The sequence below is a fragment of the Ptychodera flava genome, chromosome 16, assembly GCF_041260155.1.
Source record: "Ptychodera flava strain L36383 chromosome 16, AS_Pfla_20210202, whole genome shotgun sequence".
In the NCBI taxonomy this organism is placed as follows: Eukaryota; Metazoa; Hemichordata; class Enteropneusta; family Ptychoderidae; genus Ptychodera; species Ptychodera flava.
In genome coordinates, this window is record NC_091943.1 from 2444160 (window position 1) to 2463121 (window position 18962).

The 18962-nt window shown below is 38.8% G+C and overlaps 3 protein-coding genes and 1 long non-coding RNA gene across 4 annotated transcripts in view; all 4 read left to right on the top strand.

Annotated features, from left to right (window-relative positions):
* LOC139114891 (receptor-type guanylate cyclase gcy-13-like) overlaps nt 1-1325 on the top strand; it is a 35311-nt gene extending 33986 nt beyond the window's left edge. Inside the window, exons 5-7 of the mRNA XM_070676823.1 lie at nt 18-217; nt 945-1052; nt 1299-1325. Coding sequence (XP_070532924.1) covers nt 18-217; nt 945-1052; nt 1299-1325 — 335 coding nt within the window. The remainder of the gene's footprint in view (nt 1-17; nt 218-944; nt 1053-1298) is intronic.
* A 2201-nt stretch (nt 1326-3526) lies between these two features.
* Nucleotides 3527-6077, top strand: LOC139114852 (uncharacterized). The gene is made up of 3 exons (XR_011547977.1): nt 3527-3758; nt 4917-5041; nt 6013-6077. It is a non-coding gene; the product is annotated as an uncharacterized lncRNA (long non-coding RNA).
* Nucleotides 6078-6534: 457 nt separating this feature from the next.
* LOC139114893 (resact receptor-like) lies at nt 6535-8194 on the top strand. The gene is made up of 5 exons (XM_070676824.1): nt 6535-6647; nt 6873-6951; nt 7065-7244; nt 7581-7685; nt 8186-8194. The coding sequence occupies exons 1-5, from the start codon at nt 6535-6537 to the stop codon at nt 8192-8194; spliced, it is 486 nt and encodes a 161-aa protein (XP_070532925.1).
* Nucleotides 8195-10299: 2105 nt separating this feature from the next.
* LOC139114853 (atrial natriuretic peptide receptor 1-like) lies at nt 10300-16652 on the top strand. The gene is made up of 8 exons (XM_070676795.1): nt 10300-10430; nt 11580-11754; nt 11867-12007; nt 12903-13026; nt 14722-14791; nt 15409-15682; nt 15987-16078; nt 16579-16652. Exons 1-6 carry the CDS (start codon nt 10307-10309, stop codon nt 15411-15413), a joined length of 639 nt encoding a protein of 212 aa, XP_070532896.1. The 5' UTR covers nt 10300-10306; the 3' UTR covers nt 15414-15682; nt 15987-16078; nt 16579-16652.
* Nucleotides 16653-18962: the final 2310 nt, after the last annotated feature.

The window sequence follows — 18962 nt, forward strand, 5'->3', positions numbered from 1 at the left end:
TATACCTTCTTCCACAGTCGTTATTATTTGCAACAAAAATCTGCATGAAGAAAGACAGTTCATGCTGGAAGCCTTCGATCATGGAATGATCGACGGGGACTACGCCTTCCTCAGTCTCAATCGTCTTTTCTCGGACGTTCTCGATACGGACACACCCTGGGTTGGGAACGACGGCCGTGATGATGATTGCTACATCGCATATGAGACCGTTCTTGCCGTAGGTATTGTACAAAGGGATAGGCACTTTATATTAGAAGTACCCGCTTGTTTTGTTTTATTTTTTCATTTTTCTTTTGTTCATGTTTGCCCCAACGTTAAGGTATTACGCGCCTCAAAATTAAAATGTATATACAGTACAACGTTGACAGCCAGAGCATCAATCCCAGGAGAGCTGAGAATACGCCTCGGAGACATATATTCGCACTCTAAAGAACTTTTACTATAATTTTTTTATGTACCACTTGTACCACTACTTAGAAAGGGGGTGGTTTAAAGTTTCCTTTATGAAAGTTTGGGCAAAAGTTTAAGTCTAATAATGACGAGGCGCGATCTACATCAGATGAAAACGCACCTTGTGCGGAACCATTGACTCAGAGTCTTCTGTTGTGCAAAGACTTCGTATTGATTGAAACCTGACACCATATAGGGGCAAGTTCTGAAACTTGAGGAAATTAACATGAAGGTGCAAATTTTATAGCTAAAAAGCTAGTATTTTCTGTCTTTTATCGTATATAATGTCAATAGCATTGTTCAAATCATTGTTCACTCTAAAGATTTTTTTATTCTATTCATATATGAAATATTAAGGTTGTGATACTATTTTGAAATATAATGTAAAAAGTTATTTTGACGTACAAGATCTTTTCCCCGAAAATATAGAAGCTTTCCCCACTTTTCATCTCAAAGTTAGTTATCATTTCCATCAACTTTTGTCTTGACGTTAGATTACTGTGAAAACCGTCAGCAACGAAGAGATCGATGCTTTCCGAAATCTCATACCAGTGAAGATGGCTGAGCCGCCCTTCAACCACACACTTCCACCCGGGACCAAGGTAAGTGCTACCGTTCAACAACAAACTTCTACCCTGGACCAGGTAAGCCTTACCGTTCAACTACACACTTCCACAAGGTAAACCTTACCGTTCAACCACACACTTCCATCGAGACCAAGGTAAGTTTCAGTTTCAGTTTCAGTTTATTTCGCTAGAAATATAAACTTACATTCGCTCAAAAGACACATGGAAAAAAAGATAGAGAAATTGGTACAATTACTAAATTTATGTTCTATAATTTAGCAGGTATTCCTAGCGGGGACCACAATATAGTTCTACTGAACTAGTCGAGTTGTGGCCCCCAATGTTTATACTATATAGATAACATAAAGTGTACATCTGCGGATATGGACAGAAATATCTATAGCAATAATTGCAAACTATATTTCATATCAGGTACAGATCAAAAAATATATTACGGGAAACATGATATGAGACAGATCAGAAAACAACAAGACAACGTGACCAGAAAACCCCACGACTTTTGGGGAAAATAGTATCAACAGGCAAGTAGCCAGTCTTTTAAATGATGTTTGAAATGCTTTCTTTCACTTAACATTTTTATAGAATCTGGAAGTTTGTTCCATAGCATAGTTGCAGCATATTTCAAATTATGTTGGCTCAAAGTAAGATTAACCTTAGGAATATAGAAGTTTTCACCAGTTTTAAGACGTGTTGAATAACTATGAGGCACTGGATCGAGGTAACGATATACCGAATGTGAGAAATGACTATTTTTAAGGTCAAAGATAAAAGTACAAGTATTAAATTCACATTGCTTATATGGACATTGAGAATTCCCAGTTGCTGAAATAGAGGGGCGGTATGAGCTCGCGCAGCAGAGAATGTGATAAGGCGGACAACCTTTTTCTGTAAAATTAGGATAGGTTGGAGTAAAGAACTATATGTATTCCCCCAAATCTCAATACAGTAACAAATATGGGGTAAAATCATGGAATTATAAAGCAAAAGCAAAATTTCTTTTGGGACGATATGACGAATTTTAGAAATAATTCCAACCATCGGGGCGATTAATTTCCTAACGTCATCAATCTGAGCCTTCCAAGTCAAGTGCTGGTCTAAAATTACCCCCAGATAATTTGTTAACGAGACAGTCGCGACCATATTTCCATCAACACTCAAGCTGCCCTCTGTATTTACCAGCCTCTGGGGTGTTTTAATTAACATAAAATTTGTTTTTTTCTACATTAACAGTGAGCTTGTTTGCACTGCACCAGTCACAGGCCTTCTGAAAGTCAACATTAATCTGGTCAAGGTTGATGACACTTGTGTTTTTAATAAATTTGAACATATTTGTATCGTCTGCAAATAGACGAATATCGAATATATCAGTAGAATTTACAATATCATTTATATATAACAAAAATAAAGTAGGTCCAAGAATAGACCCTTGTGGAACCCCACATTCAATTGACCTATATGACGAAAATACATTGCTTATATTGACGGTTTGTTTACGTTCTGAAAGATAGCTTTTGAACCAGTGTAAAGGCAACCCCCTTATACCATAATAGTCTAAATTTTGTAACATAATGTCATGATTAATTGTATCAAAAGCCTTTCTAAGGTCTATAAAAATCCCAAAAGTTGTGAAACCATCGTCAAGTTTTTCCATTATATCAGAGATCAAATCGGCCAAGGCAAGTTTTGTTCTATGTTTTTTGAAAAAAAACCAAATTGAGTCTTGAGAAGAATATCATACTTCTCCAGGTAAGTGATGAGTTGGTTTTTAACAACAGATTCAACTATTTTACTGAAGACTGGTAAAACAGAGATAGGCCGATAATTTCCAACATTCGTAACAGAGCCCTTTTTATAGACTGCTATGACTTTGGCGACTTTTAAGTCGTTTGGAAAGACGCCTTGGCTTCAGGAACAATTTATTACATGTGCCGATGGATAAGAAATAATATGTGTTGCATGGTTACAAGCCTAGGGTGAATCATATCTTGCCCTATTTTAACACCATTTAAATCGTGCTATCAGAGAAATGAAAAGTAAGTTTGGGATTATTGCGTAGATAAAAACTAAAACAAAAAATTTACAAAACCAACAAGATGATGAGACAAAGTTTTGCAGTCGTATACTTTTAGTCACGTGGGTGTATTTTGCATAGTGACGATCGTTAAAGCCGTAAAAAAGAACCAGCTAGACATTTATAATAAATTACAATACATTATTGCACAAACTCTTGTGACAATCACTCTACTCTGCTATCCAACGCTTTACTTGATAAATGCCCGCTATAGAGAAATTCCAAGTTAACGAATTGAATTATAACGATTGTGAGGTGTGGGGTAAACTGGGCTGATGTTTGCGAATGTTTGAATATGGTTGTCCTAAAGTGTAATTTTCAATTTCAATTTCAATTTCACAGAGAGTGTTTGTCTTTTCTATTTTCTGTATGTTCATTAAATGTATACATCGCACTAGTCTTTGCTTTTAAGAGCAAATGTGATGTGTCTTCAAAGAAATCGCAGAAAGGACTGCCCCTTTGACCAATATACGAAAGTATAAACTCAGTAAAAAGTATCTCTTGCATGCGACAGGGCAATATCTATTCGCCATGGTTACACGATGCAGTCATTCTTTACGCCATAGCACTGAATCGAAGCCTCGCCCAAGGTAACTCTCCCAGGGACGGTGAAGCGTGGTTTGAGAATGTTAAAGGTCTGAGGTTTGAAGGTAAGCACACGCGTAACCCTCATTCAAGCAGGTTTTTACACGATCGGAACCTCGCTCAGCAGTTTTGACTTAAATGAAGGTGATCCGAACTTTATGACAGAGGAATAGGTAGAGATGAAGATGGAGAACGAAATTTAAAACAGGCAGGCAGGCAGACTAACAGAGAGGTAGTAGACAACAGACAAGTGAATTAAAATTATCACTTATATTACCTGGCCCTGAGGGCTATAGCGGCCTCAGGGTATAACGACGTGCCAGCAACGCATGGCCCCTCGGGGAATAAACGGGCGCTATAACCCACAGGTTATAGGTACTAGGTGTTCCATAACACGCCACACACTCATGTTGTTTTATGTTATAGTTTTTAATGTGTTTTGATATTATTCACTGCAACAATCCATTGTGACAAGTTTACTTGGCAATTTTCACGGTGCTAGTAGTACCAATTTCTTCACAAAAATATCCTAAGCATACCTAAGCAAAATCATTGTTGCACTTGAATCTTCGTCGTCGATGAGCTATTCAAGTTCTAACGCTGATCGAATGAAAATCTTGCTGTTTTAGAGAGAGGCTCGTCGCTCATCCCGGACGCTCTAGTCACCCGCCATTGTTTCAAAAGCTGCAGACGACACTACACGCATGGTCACGTGACAGGACACTTTTCCAAATTTGGCTAAAATCCCTTTTTTTTCCAGGGAAATAGTCTTTCAAATATACCATAGACCCTCGTTTCTCGAGGGTCTATGAATATACCCTCTAACGTGACTTTTGTCTAATTTAGAAGTGACTAGACGTGTCGATTTTCTCATCATGTGACGTATTCTGGCGAATCGCAACACGGAATAAGCATGTGGTGTGTTATAAACACATACACTGACCGACTATAAGCGTGACAAACTGGCAAAATAAACCTTGGTTGGCTTGACAAGCACAGTAGGTGGGGACAGATCGGCACTTTGCTAGGCTTAGGTAAAAAACTTGAAGCTAGTTTAATCGTAAAATCTGAACTTGCGAAAAACCTATCCACTTATTCCAATATGTGTAGTATTTAAATGTTTCTCTTGATTTTAGAAAGCCACGATCGAGGTACTGTAACATGCACATTCCTTGATAAAACAGCGAGTTGAAGATAACTATTTTATTTTAAAATGATGACAGGAATGACTGGGTCCGTCGTGATGGATGAAAACGGCGACCGGGAACCTGACTACTTAATGCTCGATCTGCGACCCTCGGGACATATGGAAATATGCGCTGAAATTTTGAATTCTGACACCGGAACTGTAAGAGTAGTTTCACATTTTTTTTCGAAAACCTTATTTCTTGAGTTTCTTTTCACAAAATATTCCATGCGATAGAAGAACTACTTTTGTTACTATACATTTCCAGCGAGCAACTCTATACATGTAACTGAATAATTGCTGTTTTTTCCACGGGGTAAATAGACATTTTACCATGTTTTTCGTGTGCTTGCAATACAATCAATTGAAATATTTTGATTTTCTGTTCAATTGTTGTACTTCACCAGAGTCAAGTTCGCCATTCTCGAGTAGGAGTATTTTACGGTTTTATGATGTTAACAAATGCTTGGAAGGGTTTATTGATCTGCTGGATTTGCTGCAGTTAGAGTACAGACAGAATACAAAAACTACAAATGTGTTGTCGTTTTAAGTAGAATATGCGACGGGCACAGAAATTCGGACTCTCAATTTTTTACAATTTTTCTCTGAACTTGTGGCGGCTCATTTTGAAGGGGTAGTAAACTTTTCACCGACTTACTTTCGTAAAAATAATCCTATAGTTAAGAAGGGATGGCGGCCATTTTGAATTTATTTCAAATATCGGTAAATGTTAGGTAATTTGTTCCACAGTGATCCCTGACTTTTATTTTTCATCGGGTGAGAGAATGGTTGATTTCATTGAGGAAAGTTTGAGCAAAAGTTTAAGTCTTGCACTTTCGAGGTGCATACTACTTCAATGACACTGCTGTTACCGGCTGTCTGAACGATCTCATCACTAGAAAGTTGAGTGATACCTATAGTAATCATTATGTACTGTTTTAAATTCATGAAACATCATTTTTAGTATTTAGTGTCCTATTATTATGATAAAATGAAACACAGTGACCAGAACGATTTTCAGCATTTTCGACCCTAACATCGTATAATCACAAATTCCCATTACGTTATGGCATAATCAAAAAGCAATTAATGCATGTGTTGACATTATGTTTTATTGAATTTGTCGTTTTCAGCACGCGTTCCACTCAATATTGCAACCAGTCTGGGGCAAAGGTTCGATACTTAATCCGCCATCAGATATGCCTGCCTGTGGATTTTTTCAAGCTTGTAAAGGCTCAGGTGATGAGACATTTTTATGATATGCTTTAAGTGAAAATATAGTTGCCAAAGCGTTTGTGTCATATCCTTCTTAGTGGATAGGTACTCTATTTTTTCTTTTCTTTTTTGTAATTTACGGGTCGCTGTAGATTTTACAAAAAGGAAAGAAAATGTTAGTACCCTTTTTAGTTTTATTTGTTTGATATGTGCGTGTAGATGAAATTGAGCTGTGTCCAATGAAAAGTTTCATGTATAGAAGTTTAATCATAGACTCTCGAGAGTCTATGGTTTAATGTAACATCTTAGCATTTCAAATCACGAATCACTCTTAACCTGTCGATAAATCGAGCTGAATGTTACGTATCTCGCACCATAATATCCTAGAAATGTTATCACAGGTACCTTTTTTGAAACTATGATTGTAGCTTGAATTTGGAATGCTTATAGACACCGATGATTTTTTTTCAGACAACAAATCCATCATTGTCGGGGTGAGTTTAGCAGTCGCCATTGCACTCATCGCTGGTTCGGCAGGAGTCTACTTTCACTGGTGAGTGACGTCACAACGACCCTGCAATTTCGAAATGTACCTATACATGTACCGTTACGTGGCTACGCATATTTCACAAACTTCATCGTCACATGGTGTTTCTATGCAAATCATTGCACGACATTATCACTTTTCTTCGTGGTTTTTTCCTGCTTTTTTGTGGCGAAGGATGCGCTAAGTAACATTTGACGATTTTCATCAAGGTTTTCTATGTTTATTTTTCAGTCGACGATTGCGAGAGAAGGGAATCTTTCTTTGGCTTGTTGAGCAGAATGAAATAAGACCCTGTAAACTTACAAATGGGGTAAGAGTAATAAAATATGATATTTTTGAACATTATTGGAGAAAAAATTACTAATCAGGCTTAAAAAGTGTCTTTCTGTTTCCACACTAATTTCCTTCGCGTTTTTATCACAGAGTCAAGTGAGGGCAACGCTGTCCTCTTTCAGCGAGAAAATATCACTTGCACCTTCTTCGACGGCACCTAAGCAGTCTACCGATGAGTTGGCATGGTGTCGGGGAACGTTGTGTGTAGTTAAGAAGATAGACGCTCACCATGTCAACCTCCACAATGACGACATAGATTTGCTGAAAAAAGTAAGGTGATGCTTGTGCTGTAACCCATAAGCTTAGTTGTGTACGTGTCCGTCAACGTGGCTTGCTATTATTAGCAGAGGTAAAGACATCATTCAAATACTGGTGATCAGTATCGGCTTTCACTGGGCTTTGCGGAGGGGCGGTGAGTAGGAGTGGGGATGGGTGATTGGAGGGGGTCAAAGGACTACAGGAAGCATGGCAAGAAAGTCTTTAGGCAAACTTCTCCGCAAATAGTGTCGTTAGATAAGCATAGACACACATATCTCAGTGACTATACAATTACAATTATGTTTAAGCAACTAGATTTTACATGAATCTGTGTTCGTGTCTCTTCAGATGCTGAGACTTAACCATGACAACGTCAACAAGTTTATTGGTCTCTGTCTGGTTCCCGGAAACAATGTGTCACTTTCGGCGTATTGTGGCAAAGGTTGTCTCGCGGTAAGTGTCCTAAAGATGCTCCATTTAAGTATAGGTAAATTTTTTAATCATTATCTTTTTGTGTGTGTGTTTGTGTGTGTGCGTACGAGAGAGAGAGAGAGAGAGAGAGAGAGAGAGAGAGAGAGAGAGAGAGAGAGAGAGAGCACGCGCGCGCAATGTTCGCTCAAAATACTGTACTTTACAAAAGAAAAGAGAAAAACTATCGGCTCTAGTAGTGAAACTCTCCCAAATTAATCTTGGAGAAACCTTACGTTTGGCTACATCAAGTGGAAATTACAAAAGTGTGAAGCTCGTTAAAATTGATTAACTTGATTAATGCGCTTATATATCCTGTACCTTCGAGTCATCGGCTGACAGGCAAACCTGATACCATGACCTCTGACCTCCATTTATGATTAAATATTGGCAATTATACTTTTCGACAATTAGAAATTCAACAGGCGATTTACCGCTGTCATGTTGGCCATTTTAATGAAAAATATAGTCTGCACTCCTTACAGATTGCTTAACCTCCGTTAAAAGTATACATACGCGGATACATACGTTCGCGGATACATTTTTACGTAATTGCATTGAAAGCATTTTTCAGGATAACCCTCACGTCTTATCATTTGATGTTTTTGTATACAACAAGTACATTATTCAGTTCGTACAGATATCAGACACTTCTCATCAAAATCGCGCTAAAAAAGACAACGATAAAAACAGCAGGTACAGCGACACCCAGTGTAAATTTAAGATGCGATATCTTTATCGGCCCTGCTGATTAAACACATGAAGACAACGTGATTGAAAATTGTTGGACAACGTGCATTTAATCACTATTTTCATATGTAGCATCATATTCGGGTTATTTCGATGGAAATGGTTGTACGTTTGTCTGTGACAAAATGCAGTGTGCTCTAGACATTGTCAACCACGTGCACCATTGTTAACCGCCTCTACGTTCCCAGCTACTCTGATCTTGTTAAATCGCCTTTGCCCCAGAGAGAGCGAATATAACAACTGATTGCAGTTCATTCATGCTCCATAATGATTATCAGACAACATGTGTTAATACGCAAACGAGAAGGGTTGGCAGGGGTACTGTATACCGTGTCTACATTACGATATTCAGGACCACAGACAAATAGAGGACTGTCTCTCTATTTGTCTGTGTCGGGACTTGAAATGGGATCCGCCCCCATGCATGTGTGTGTAATTGAAATAGTTTGTAATATCTCACTTACAGGACATTTTAGAAAACGATGATATCCGTCTCGATTGGCTCTTCAAAAGTTCCTTCATTTTCGATTTAATCGAGGTAAGAATTAGTTTTTTATGGCTGTTTATCAGGGTTTGGTCCTTTAATATTTTTTTCCAACTTTTTGGTCTTACACCAGTAACGGAATAGCTCGTAAAAATGTTTACACACCTTTCATACCAAAGGTAACGATACTATGAGGTTCACATTATTTCAAATTGAGAAAAAGTCTCTTTACTAAAGACTCTTTTCTAAAAGAGAGATAGATGCCCAACAAAACTGTTGTCACATCACGAATGCAGGCAAACTTTGTTTTAAGAGCGCGCAAGATGTTGAATTTGAGGGCATGTCCTGTAAATATGTTTTATTATTTTTTGAATATCCTTTGATTTAACCCCATGAAGTAACGACTGACATTTTCCGCACTTTTCAATCGATGAGCACTGAGCTAAATTTTGACGAGCGTGATAGAAACTGTTTCCCGCGGAATTTACTTTTTGCGGGTGAATAATGTAAAATCAATTTGTGCTTCCAGTTCGTGCTCAGATTTCGCAATATATCAAAGAAACGTCATCTTTTCACCACGTTTCACAAACCCTCGAATCGATACTTCGTAAGCAGCACATCTGTTCAGAGTTCTTACCTGCACGGACTTTCATTCTTTCATTCATTCGTTCATTCACAAACAAGGGAATGCAGTACATACACAACAGTGACCTAGCTTCCCATGGCAACCTAAAGTCAACGACCTGCGTCATCGATAAGACTTGGGTTTTGAAGATAACTGGCTACGGTTTCCGATACTCGCCGTCAAGCTCAAACTCGAAGAACGCAGCGGAAGCCATTGATCCTCAGCAAGACCGAGTCGATCAAGAAACATGGACAAGTAATTAGAGAAATCGTAACATTATTTACGTTCTTCTTACATTATTTTTCTATGCTTTTGTGTTTACCACGTTAAGCCCGTATGAAGTTTCAATGCTACGTAAGTTTACCCTTTGATGTACATTTAATAATATTTGTATTCTGTTGGTAGAATACAATTTCTTGTTCTTCTCAAAAAAAATATGTCGAAAAGTAGATATAGGCTTGTCTGTAAGTCAGTATATGTGTCATGTCTAACGTCCCAATTTTGTTATGTTGAATTTTTCCCAGAGAAACTTTCAACTGTTTTCTTCCATGGTCAAGAATACATGAAATATCAGGAGTCGCCTCGCAAAAACCTAGTATTAGAGAAACAAATTTATTTCAAAATGAGTGTTGACTAAATTTTCTGAGTAATGTCCCTTCCGCGACTGTTCTTGGCTCAAACTTGAAATGATTATTAGCTCAATTCTACCCTACAGAACTGTTATGGACGGCACCAGAGATACTTCGCATGTCGAACCGCTCTGTCCATGGAACCCCGGGCGGCGATGTCTATAGTTTTGGTATAATTCTACAGGAAATCATACAGAGGAAAGGTGCTTTTCCTCTCTCAACTGAAGGCATTCTAGCAAAGGGTAGGCGAGTTGTCTTTTCATTCTTTTCATTTCGGAAATTTTGAACAGGAACACTTTTTAGGGCATTCCATCATTTCTTTGTTAAGGTAGTATGCGCCCGAAAATGAAAACCAACCTGTTGTTCAAAGAAACAATTTGAAACTTTGAATGAAACTTTCAACCATTCTCTTACTAAATCAAGAATAAAAATCAGGGGTCACCGCACAAAACTTGGTAATAGAGAAACCCAATATTTGAATTTCAAAATGGATGCTATCCCTATGTTTAGTCAATAGGGAAAAATAAAAATTTTCAATTTTCGAAAACCGAAGCTCTAAAATGAGTTCCCACAAATGGTAGATCTGAAAATAATTGTAAAAATTCAATTCTCCAAATATCTGTCCCCTAGGCGTATTCTACTTGACATCATACTCATCATGGTCCATTCGATCCAAGTGATACCTTGTTTCAATGTCTTGCTCTAGGAACAACCTCACGTCATGTTTATTCAACTGTTTACTTTCAATAAACATTAATCTTGAACTCGCTCCCTCCCCTTGCCATTGTGTTAAGGGGATGGGGTCGTCCCGTCTGCGGCTGTGCACAAGGGACCAATACAACGGGTTTGTTACTATTCACAACATATTCCAACATCCCTTGTGCATATCGAAAATTTTAAAATGGCAGCTGCACCCGGTCGATACTGGTGAACGTGTCCGAAGCAGTTTCTCATGAACGAAGGGACACAACCAAAGTTTATTTGTATTTGGCAAAGTCTTGCAGTGATTGGAAAGCTACAAAACTAGTGAACTATGAACATACATCAAAGGCTGAACTCGCTTCACATTTCTTCAACGTTCATCGCCAACTTCCGTAAAAGGGCATTGTTTACCAACAAGAAAGACGCGCAGCCGCAGACGGGAAACCCTTCCCTTTAATACCATTCAAGGTTACGATTCTAAGCGAGGATGGAGTCAATTTTAAAACCAGAAGAGTTCCACAAAGGCCAGAGGTGATCTCTGTTCTCACAATGTTGTAATTCACTGACGCATGAATATGACTCTTAATTAAACTACACAACTTTTCACCAATAGGTCATGACGCATTTCATTTTGAAAAAAGAAAGTTGCATTCGAACATAATTCCCCATTTTCATGGTTACTTCCACAGACATTGTGAACAGGGTGCGAAGCGGAGAAACGCCCCCCTTTCGGCCATTGCTTCTACCAACACTGTGCGAACCGCAGTGGTACGCTATGATCTTGAACTGTTTGAATGAGAACCCTGAGGAGAGGCCTACATTCGCCAGCTTGAAAAAGAAGTGCATAAATATTAACAATGGCGAGTAAGTGATCATCAATTTCCTGAAGTGTGACTTCAGAGTAAAACATGGACTTTAGGTCATTCAAGTGGAAGTAAGTTTGAGTCACAACTGACACATACCTCTTTTCTTTCAGAAAGCCGAAGGTATTAGAAAATATGTTAGCTAAAATGGAAAAGTACAACGACAATCTTGAAGAGTTGGTCGAGGACAGAACGCAACAATTTATTCAAGAGAAGAAGAAGACGGATTTACTGTTATACCGCATGCTTCCGCAGTACGTATTGGAAATTTACTCACAGTATATTACATACCGTTGTTACAAGAGATGGCGCCCTCTACGACGATATTTCTTGAGTTACGTACATTTCAATAATTATCGACATAGGTCCCAGTCGGGCCCATTTAATTATTTTTCACGAATGTTCTCCATGTACACATAATGTTTACACATTTTCGAAATGGAATGCACCAAACATCAGGTTTACAATCTCAACAACTCATATTATCCAGAATACCGGGGTACACAGAAATGTACACGAAACAAGATTTAAAAACTAGTATTGTTTCAACAAGTTCAAGTTGTGAATGTTAGAGGGCCAGCAATGCTAATTTCTGATAATTTCTTTTCATTAATCTTAATTTATGTGTCAATTGCAAGTTCTTATTCTACTTTCAAAAGAACGTTGAAGCAGCCACTATTTAGCTTGTCAACATATCGTCTACATGGAGGGACTGTGATAAAATGCTCTCAGTCTGCTATTGTCTACATTTGAAATCTGGTCCGGACAACTCAATCGTCAACAATAACAATGCACTTTACACATGTACAGGCCGAGTTGTCAAGCTGAATACTGTGTATTTAAACATGATTTTGCGAAGTGCAAGAAGAAATTATGGTTGACATTAAAACAAAAATAGTGAAAAAATTACCAAAAATTAGCATTACTGACCCTTTTACGTTAACCTACAATAGGTCAGGAGCAAAAATTAAACACACAGTTTGAATAGTATCAGCAAATAGGGATGACTACGTACAAATGTAAAGGTATGCAGCAAGTATGCCAAAATATGCCTGTAGGTAGCCCAGTGTGTTAAATTTACACACTGTTTTAGTATCGGCCTTCTAACATTGCTGTTTTCACGTATCTCTCTGTCTGTCACACTCGTAGGTTAGTCGCTGACAAACTGAAGGCCGGTCTACAAGTGGATCCCGAGGCTTATGAAGAGGTGACCATTTTCTTCTCGGACATCTGCCATTTCGGTGATATCGCCTCTGGCAGCTCGCCAGTCCAGGTACAAAAATAAACCGCAGTTTCTCTCAATATAAGTTTATTAGCTTATTTTGTCTCGGGTTTCTAAAAGCTTGTAACTAACGTTCTGGTTGTTACACAGGTGCAGCCAACGAACAATGCACTTTTAAAGGGGTCTTTACTACGACAAAATATCTTGTGCATGACAAGTAATGTGAACTGACTAATTTTAAGTCATGAGGGTAATTAATTAGCTGTTCATAATTTGCCCATCCACTGAAAATTTTTCGACTTACCCTCCTGCACTCAAACTTCATTTTTACCCACTCCCCACTTATTTTTGCCTGTTTCCCCTTCCCACTGTCAATTGTTGAAGCTCCCTTGTCCTGTGGCAATAAAACCTTGCCGATTTCCCCTAACCTCGAAAAAATTCCCCTCAAATATTTGTCATGCCATTTCCCCTGCAGACATGAAGCTACCCTACCCGGAGATGAAAAAACCTGTGAAAAATTTTCCCCTGAAAATTAACATTCCTATGCACAGACACATACTGCAGTGGCCTTCTACCGGAAACACCACGGCTCAACTTCCCCTGTCCCCGTTTCAAAAGTAGCTTCCCCTCTCTCCTCGTTTTTCGCCAAGCCCTGTCCCTGGGACAATCAACCGATATCTGCCCTGTCCGACAAAAAACCTTTAATTTGTTCCCCAGACACCTAAAAATATGTCCCCTGCCCTAGCAAAATTAAAAATTCCCCTGCTCTCAAAAATTGCTCCTGGAATAGCTTTTTCAATGAATTGCTTCGTTGGCTGCACCTGGTTACAGTTCACTAGTTTAGTTTTAGTTGAGTTCCTGTTGATAAGGCGGTTGGACGCTGATCCGAGTGTCAATCCATTTATTTAAACTGACTCAGAACCTGCTCACATTTTCGCCTGTGCAGTGCTGGGTATCAACTGCAGTTTTATGTTTTACTCCCCACAACATGCTAGAATAATAAATATTCTGTTTGGCAAAATACTCTGTGTAAAGACCGTATAGTTGTTATTGACGACAAATGAAGTCTAGTCTGGTCTTGAATTCAATTTTAAACAATAACAATGCTGACTGTACACATAAGTTAAAAACTGGGCAGTAGGCGCACAAAAGAAACCACCAAACAAACCCAACACACATTTCGTATCAATCAGAGGCAGTTTTGTTTCCAGCCCTTCTTTAAGTCCCCAAACCCCTTCAGAAGCCCCAGCATACACCTCGGTATTTCCAAATCCCCCGTCAATTCTCCCGTCCCTACTGCTCCAGAAGTGTTTGTAAATGCAGTCTAACCGATAGATATGAAATTATATCAGAATAAATTAAGATCACTGTCTATTTATGTCAAAGGGCGACTCTAGGTTCTGGAGTCTGCGAAAACAGTAAGGGGTGGACCTTTTGATCGTCGTTTATGGAGGGGGCTTGGCGGATTAATTTGAGGCGAACTTTACTCAAATTCGCCCCCGGTCAAGATTCAGGTATCTAAGACCCCTTATAGGGGAAGTGAGCAAAAATCTGAGATTCTCACTTTGGAGATGATACTAAATGCGCCCTCATTTGCGACCATGCCTGAGACTCTCGTTCATCAAAGCAAACAGCATTTTGGCATTCTTTTCATATAGCCCACCCTTATTTTGGTTTGTTTCCGTTTTAGTGATATCGTTTTGGTTTTTTTTTTTTTTTTTTGTTTTTATCTCGTATGTGTTTCAGGTTGTCGATCTGCTGAATGACGTGTACTCATGTTTTGATGAGATCATCGAAAAAGCACGACGTTTACAAGGTAGCCCATTCATTTCAATCTTGTTATAGCTTGAATTTCGTATTTGGCATTAAGTAGACGAGTTAGATGAGACACTGTACCAAATAGCAAACAATGTAAACCACACGTAACGGTATAAAAATATTTAAGCTATAAAGCACACCCAGCGACGGTATACCACGAGATTTTGACTCTGACCAGTTCACAACATATACGCACGAGTGAATAGCAAGTGCATATATGAAGTAAACTGGTCAAAACCGAATGGTATATCGTCGTTGGGTGTAATTTATTGCTGTTATACCATACAGTATCTTCAAGTTGAAATTCTAGCATTGAACGTCAAAATAGGATTTTTGCTCTTCCCGAGAGCTCGTGCGTGTGCCAACTGTGGTACATCGCGAATATGCTACGATAACCTTCGCGTCTTGACCGATCAGATCGCTGCATTTGAGCAATATACTGGTATGATATAATTATTACATGAATGTGCACAACGATCATCTTTTTATATTCAAACTGTAGTCATTGTGAGAAGCTGCAGTTTTCAGTCATTCTATTGACAGTTTGGTAACTTCTTTTTACGAAATTTGGTAAAATGTCAAATGCAGTCTTTCATCACTGGTTGTTATCCTTAGGTTGAAACCGTCAACGATGCGTACCTGGTAGCATCGGGGCTACCAAAACCGAATGGTTCCCGGCATGCAGAGGAGATAGCCGATATGTCGTTGAATATGCTAAAATGCGCGTCTACTTTTCAAATAAAGCACTGGCCCGGAAAGAAAGTGGAACTGCGCATCGGCATTCACAGCGGTCCGTGTGCCGCTGGTGTTATTGGAATGGCGATGCCCAGATACTGTGTGTTCGGCGACACCGTCAATGTAGCATCACGAATGCAAAGCCACAGCGAAGGTATACATTCTACAACTGTATCTCTAATTCCAGCCAGCTGGTTTTGTCAGTGCTTTTATTTATGGCAGCTAGCAAAATCGAAAAAGCATGAATTTCTGATACACAGAAATTATTTCTTCATTCGCGTGTTACACTATGCAGAGTAACATCTTAAGCAACACGACGACGAAGACGACGACGGACGATGATGATGATGATGACAAGTGATAGGGATGATCACGGTGTGGTAGTGTATGCAGCAAATCATAGTGCATTGTCCTTCAGCCTTCAAAATGATAAAACACCTTTTAAATTATTTTTACAGCGTTCAAAATTCATTGCAGTCAGAGTACCCACAGTATCATTTCCGAATCCGGTAGATACGTATTCAAACGGAGAGGGGAAATCGAGATAAAGGTAAGCTGTTTTGAAGGTTTTACAAAGCACATACGACACTGTTGTCGGGCAAAAGTAGCCGTGAAATCGAAGGTGTATCTACACAACGAGATCTCCGAGGTAAAATGCGTGTCAGGGGCAGATATTCGGATAGGGCTGATAAACTTTTATGGACTAAATTTCATATTTTTCCATAGCGTTAACACAGGGATGGTGGACATGTCAAATTTCAAGTGTCGTACAAATTGTTTCTGTACATAATTTAAATTGTAAATTCTCTTGTACCAAATTTTGCATGGTGACCAAATTTTTATTCTTTACTCCGTAAGGGGGTAGTTCTAAGTTACCCTGAGGAAAGGTTGGGCAAAAGTTCAATTCTTGCAATTTTGAGGCGCTACCACTTAAACGGAAAGTCGCCACCGTTTTGTTGGAAGCTGGCAACGTGCATGTAGTGGCTCAATCGCTTATGTCACCTTTTCTCGAGGTTCAAGTTCATGGAAAGTTACGTCATTTTTTTACAGGGAAAAGGCTACATGTCTACATACTGGTTGATTAAAAAGACAAGTGCAGAAAAGAACTAAACCCGAGGTAACATAGAAACAACGTTGTATTATAATTGCTGGAAGTAGAACCCTTTAGGAAATATCATGTACAGTACCTCCACAAAACGGTCCCTCCACAAAAACTGTTTTGTTTTGTTTTGTGGAGGGACCGTGTGTGGACACTAATACAGAAATTTGCGAGAAATTTGTGAGAAATGGACACTCTCTTGCTGTATTGCGAGAAGTAAGCCAGAATACATACTTTCTCGCGATCAAGCTGCGAGAACTGTGCTTTCTCGCATGCATCTGCGAGAAATTGAATTCTCGCAATCAATCAGCGAGAACTATGTTTTCTCGCTCTGCATCTGCGAGAAATTGTGAATTTTTTGTGAAATGCTTACACAGAAGAATACAATTTCTCGCAGATGCAGAGCGAGAAAACAAATTTCTCGCTTATCGATTGCGAGAATTCAGTTTCTCACAGATGCTGAGTGAGAAAAGACAGTTCTCGCCAGCTGATTGCGAGAAAATTAAATTCTTGCCAAGTTATTGCGAGAAAATATGTATTCTCGCTTACTTCTCGCTAAAAAACGAGAAAGTGTCCATTTCTCGCAAATTTCTGTACTAGTTGGAGGGACCGTGTTCATATATGGCAATTGTGAGTCCGGAAGCGTGTAGTTTATACACGTCCATGCAATCTTGGTAAATATATGGAAACCAAAAACAGGGTTCGTACACCTTGGGACAAATAAAATTCCAGGGTTTTTTGACCAGTTTTCCAGGACTATTTCAACTAAAATCAAGTAATTTTCCAGGGCTCTTGACCATGAAAACAAATTTATACTCGACTTCTATCGACACACCGTACCTGTCTACTGCTTTAATTCCTGAGCTTTTTCTTCTAACTGTATAGCTACTGATTGTATTTCAGTTTGTTTTTCTCTTTTGCAGTCTTAGAATTTGTACTCCTTCTAAGACTATTTAACTTTGCGACTGAAGACATTTCCCTGCAGATTTAGCTTTCTTGGAATATTTATTATCAACTTTGTTAAGTTCAATTACATCAGTCTCAAGTATCTTCATTTTCCAGGGTTTTTCAGGGCTAAATCACATTTTTCCAGGGTTTTCCAGGGCTAAAATAAAATTCCAGGGTTTTCCAGGACCGTACGAACCCTGCAAAAAGCACGACAGAAATTTTATCCCTCTGGGGGTTTTTTGGTATCAATTTAGGAAAATTTGCACAGACGGCCCTTATACACAGTCTGGACAGCCGGACTTTTACTTCCCAACAAAGTCTTCTTTTTCAGATATATTACCTCTATTCGTTTCATCTGTATATAACTACGGATCGGCTTGCAAGGCTGACTCAAAGGAGTGCGTCTGCCAATCAAATTAGCCCTTCTTTATAATCCAGCATGCTGCTAAAACAGGGAATAACATCGGATGATTTTGCAGACTTCAAAATTTTGCATTCCGAGCCTTTCTAAATGTGGATGGTTGAAATCTTTGATCAGACACAAATGAAGTGATGGCGGAAACGAAGGCACCTGGGGTTATTGGTCGCCATTTCATCTTGGGGAGAAAAGACTGTTTGGGTAAAAACAGGCAGTTTTGAGAGTTCTTAGCAACATCTGCCTGCGTCAAAAATATGTAATTATTTACACCATGCCAACAAGATGGAAAAAAAGAGCGGTCATATTGGCCAAAGGCTTACTTTGTGTATAAACTTCTTTCCTGAGCGTGGTCGTGAAAATTCAATTGATTGCATCTTCTCTATTGGGATACTCACTGACACTATACGCCCTCATCAGTTCCAAATTAGACTTGGAATGTTTTCCGCATGTCTCTTCGGTACACAAAATACATGCCATCCATCTTATTATAAATGGCATTTCAGATATCCTTGTCAGTAATGACATGCTCTCTAGGTGTGAATAATCTAACAAATACTATTGTAATGTCATAAATATAAAAGACGAATGTACTAACAAAGTATCCTGCAAGGTAAATGTGTGTTACCCTCTGAGGTGATCAGAATTTCCACAGAGTTAAGGGGCAATCATTTTACATTCTTCACCAATGTAAAGTGTTGTGTTGGTGTCACAATGCAAATTGTCAAGGGGGAATCAAAATTATTATAAATTGTCTTCTATAATAATTTGACATGTTGTGGCTACTTTGACATTCTTCACCTGAATGCAATTATATAATTGAAGAAATACATCACTCAGAAATGAGATCACAATATCCCCTGGAGAGAAATCTGTCACAGAAAACGCCCTCAAGGAAAACAAGGGACTGCAGTCGCTTCTGTGTAGACATTATGGTAGTCTGTTAAGTTGCAGAAACAAGGGCAATATGAG

Coding starts and splice junctions, on each gene's coding strand:
- LOC139114893 (XM_070676824.1), top strand. CDS start 6,535: ATGCTTATAGACACCGATGATTTTTTTTCAGACAACAAATCCATCATT. Junction 6,952..7,064: donor CCTGTAAACTTACAAATGGG/GTAAGAGTAATA, acceptor TTTTTATCACAG/AGTCAAGTGAGGGCAACGCT. Junction 7,245..7,580: donor ACATAGATTTGCTGAAAAAA/GTAAGGTGATGC, acceptor GTGTCTCTTCAG/ATGCTGAGACTTAACCATGA.
- LOC139114853 (XM_070676795.1), top strand. CDS start 10,307: ATGTCGAACCGCTCTGTCCATGGAACCCCGGGCGGCGATGTCTATAGT. Junction 11,755..11,866: donor ATAAATATTAACAATGGCGA/GTAAGTGATCAT, acceptor CTTTTCTTTCAG/AAAGCCGAAGGTATTAGAAA. Junction 12,008..12,902: donor TTATACCGCATGCTTCCGCA/GTACGTATTGGA, acceptor TCACACTCGTAG/GTTAGTCGCTGACAAACTGA.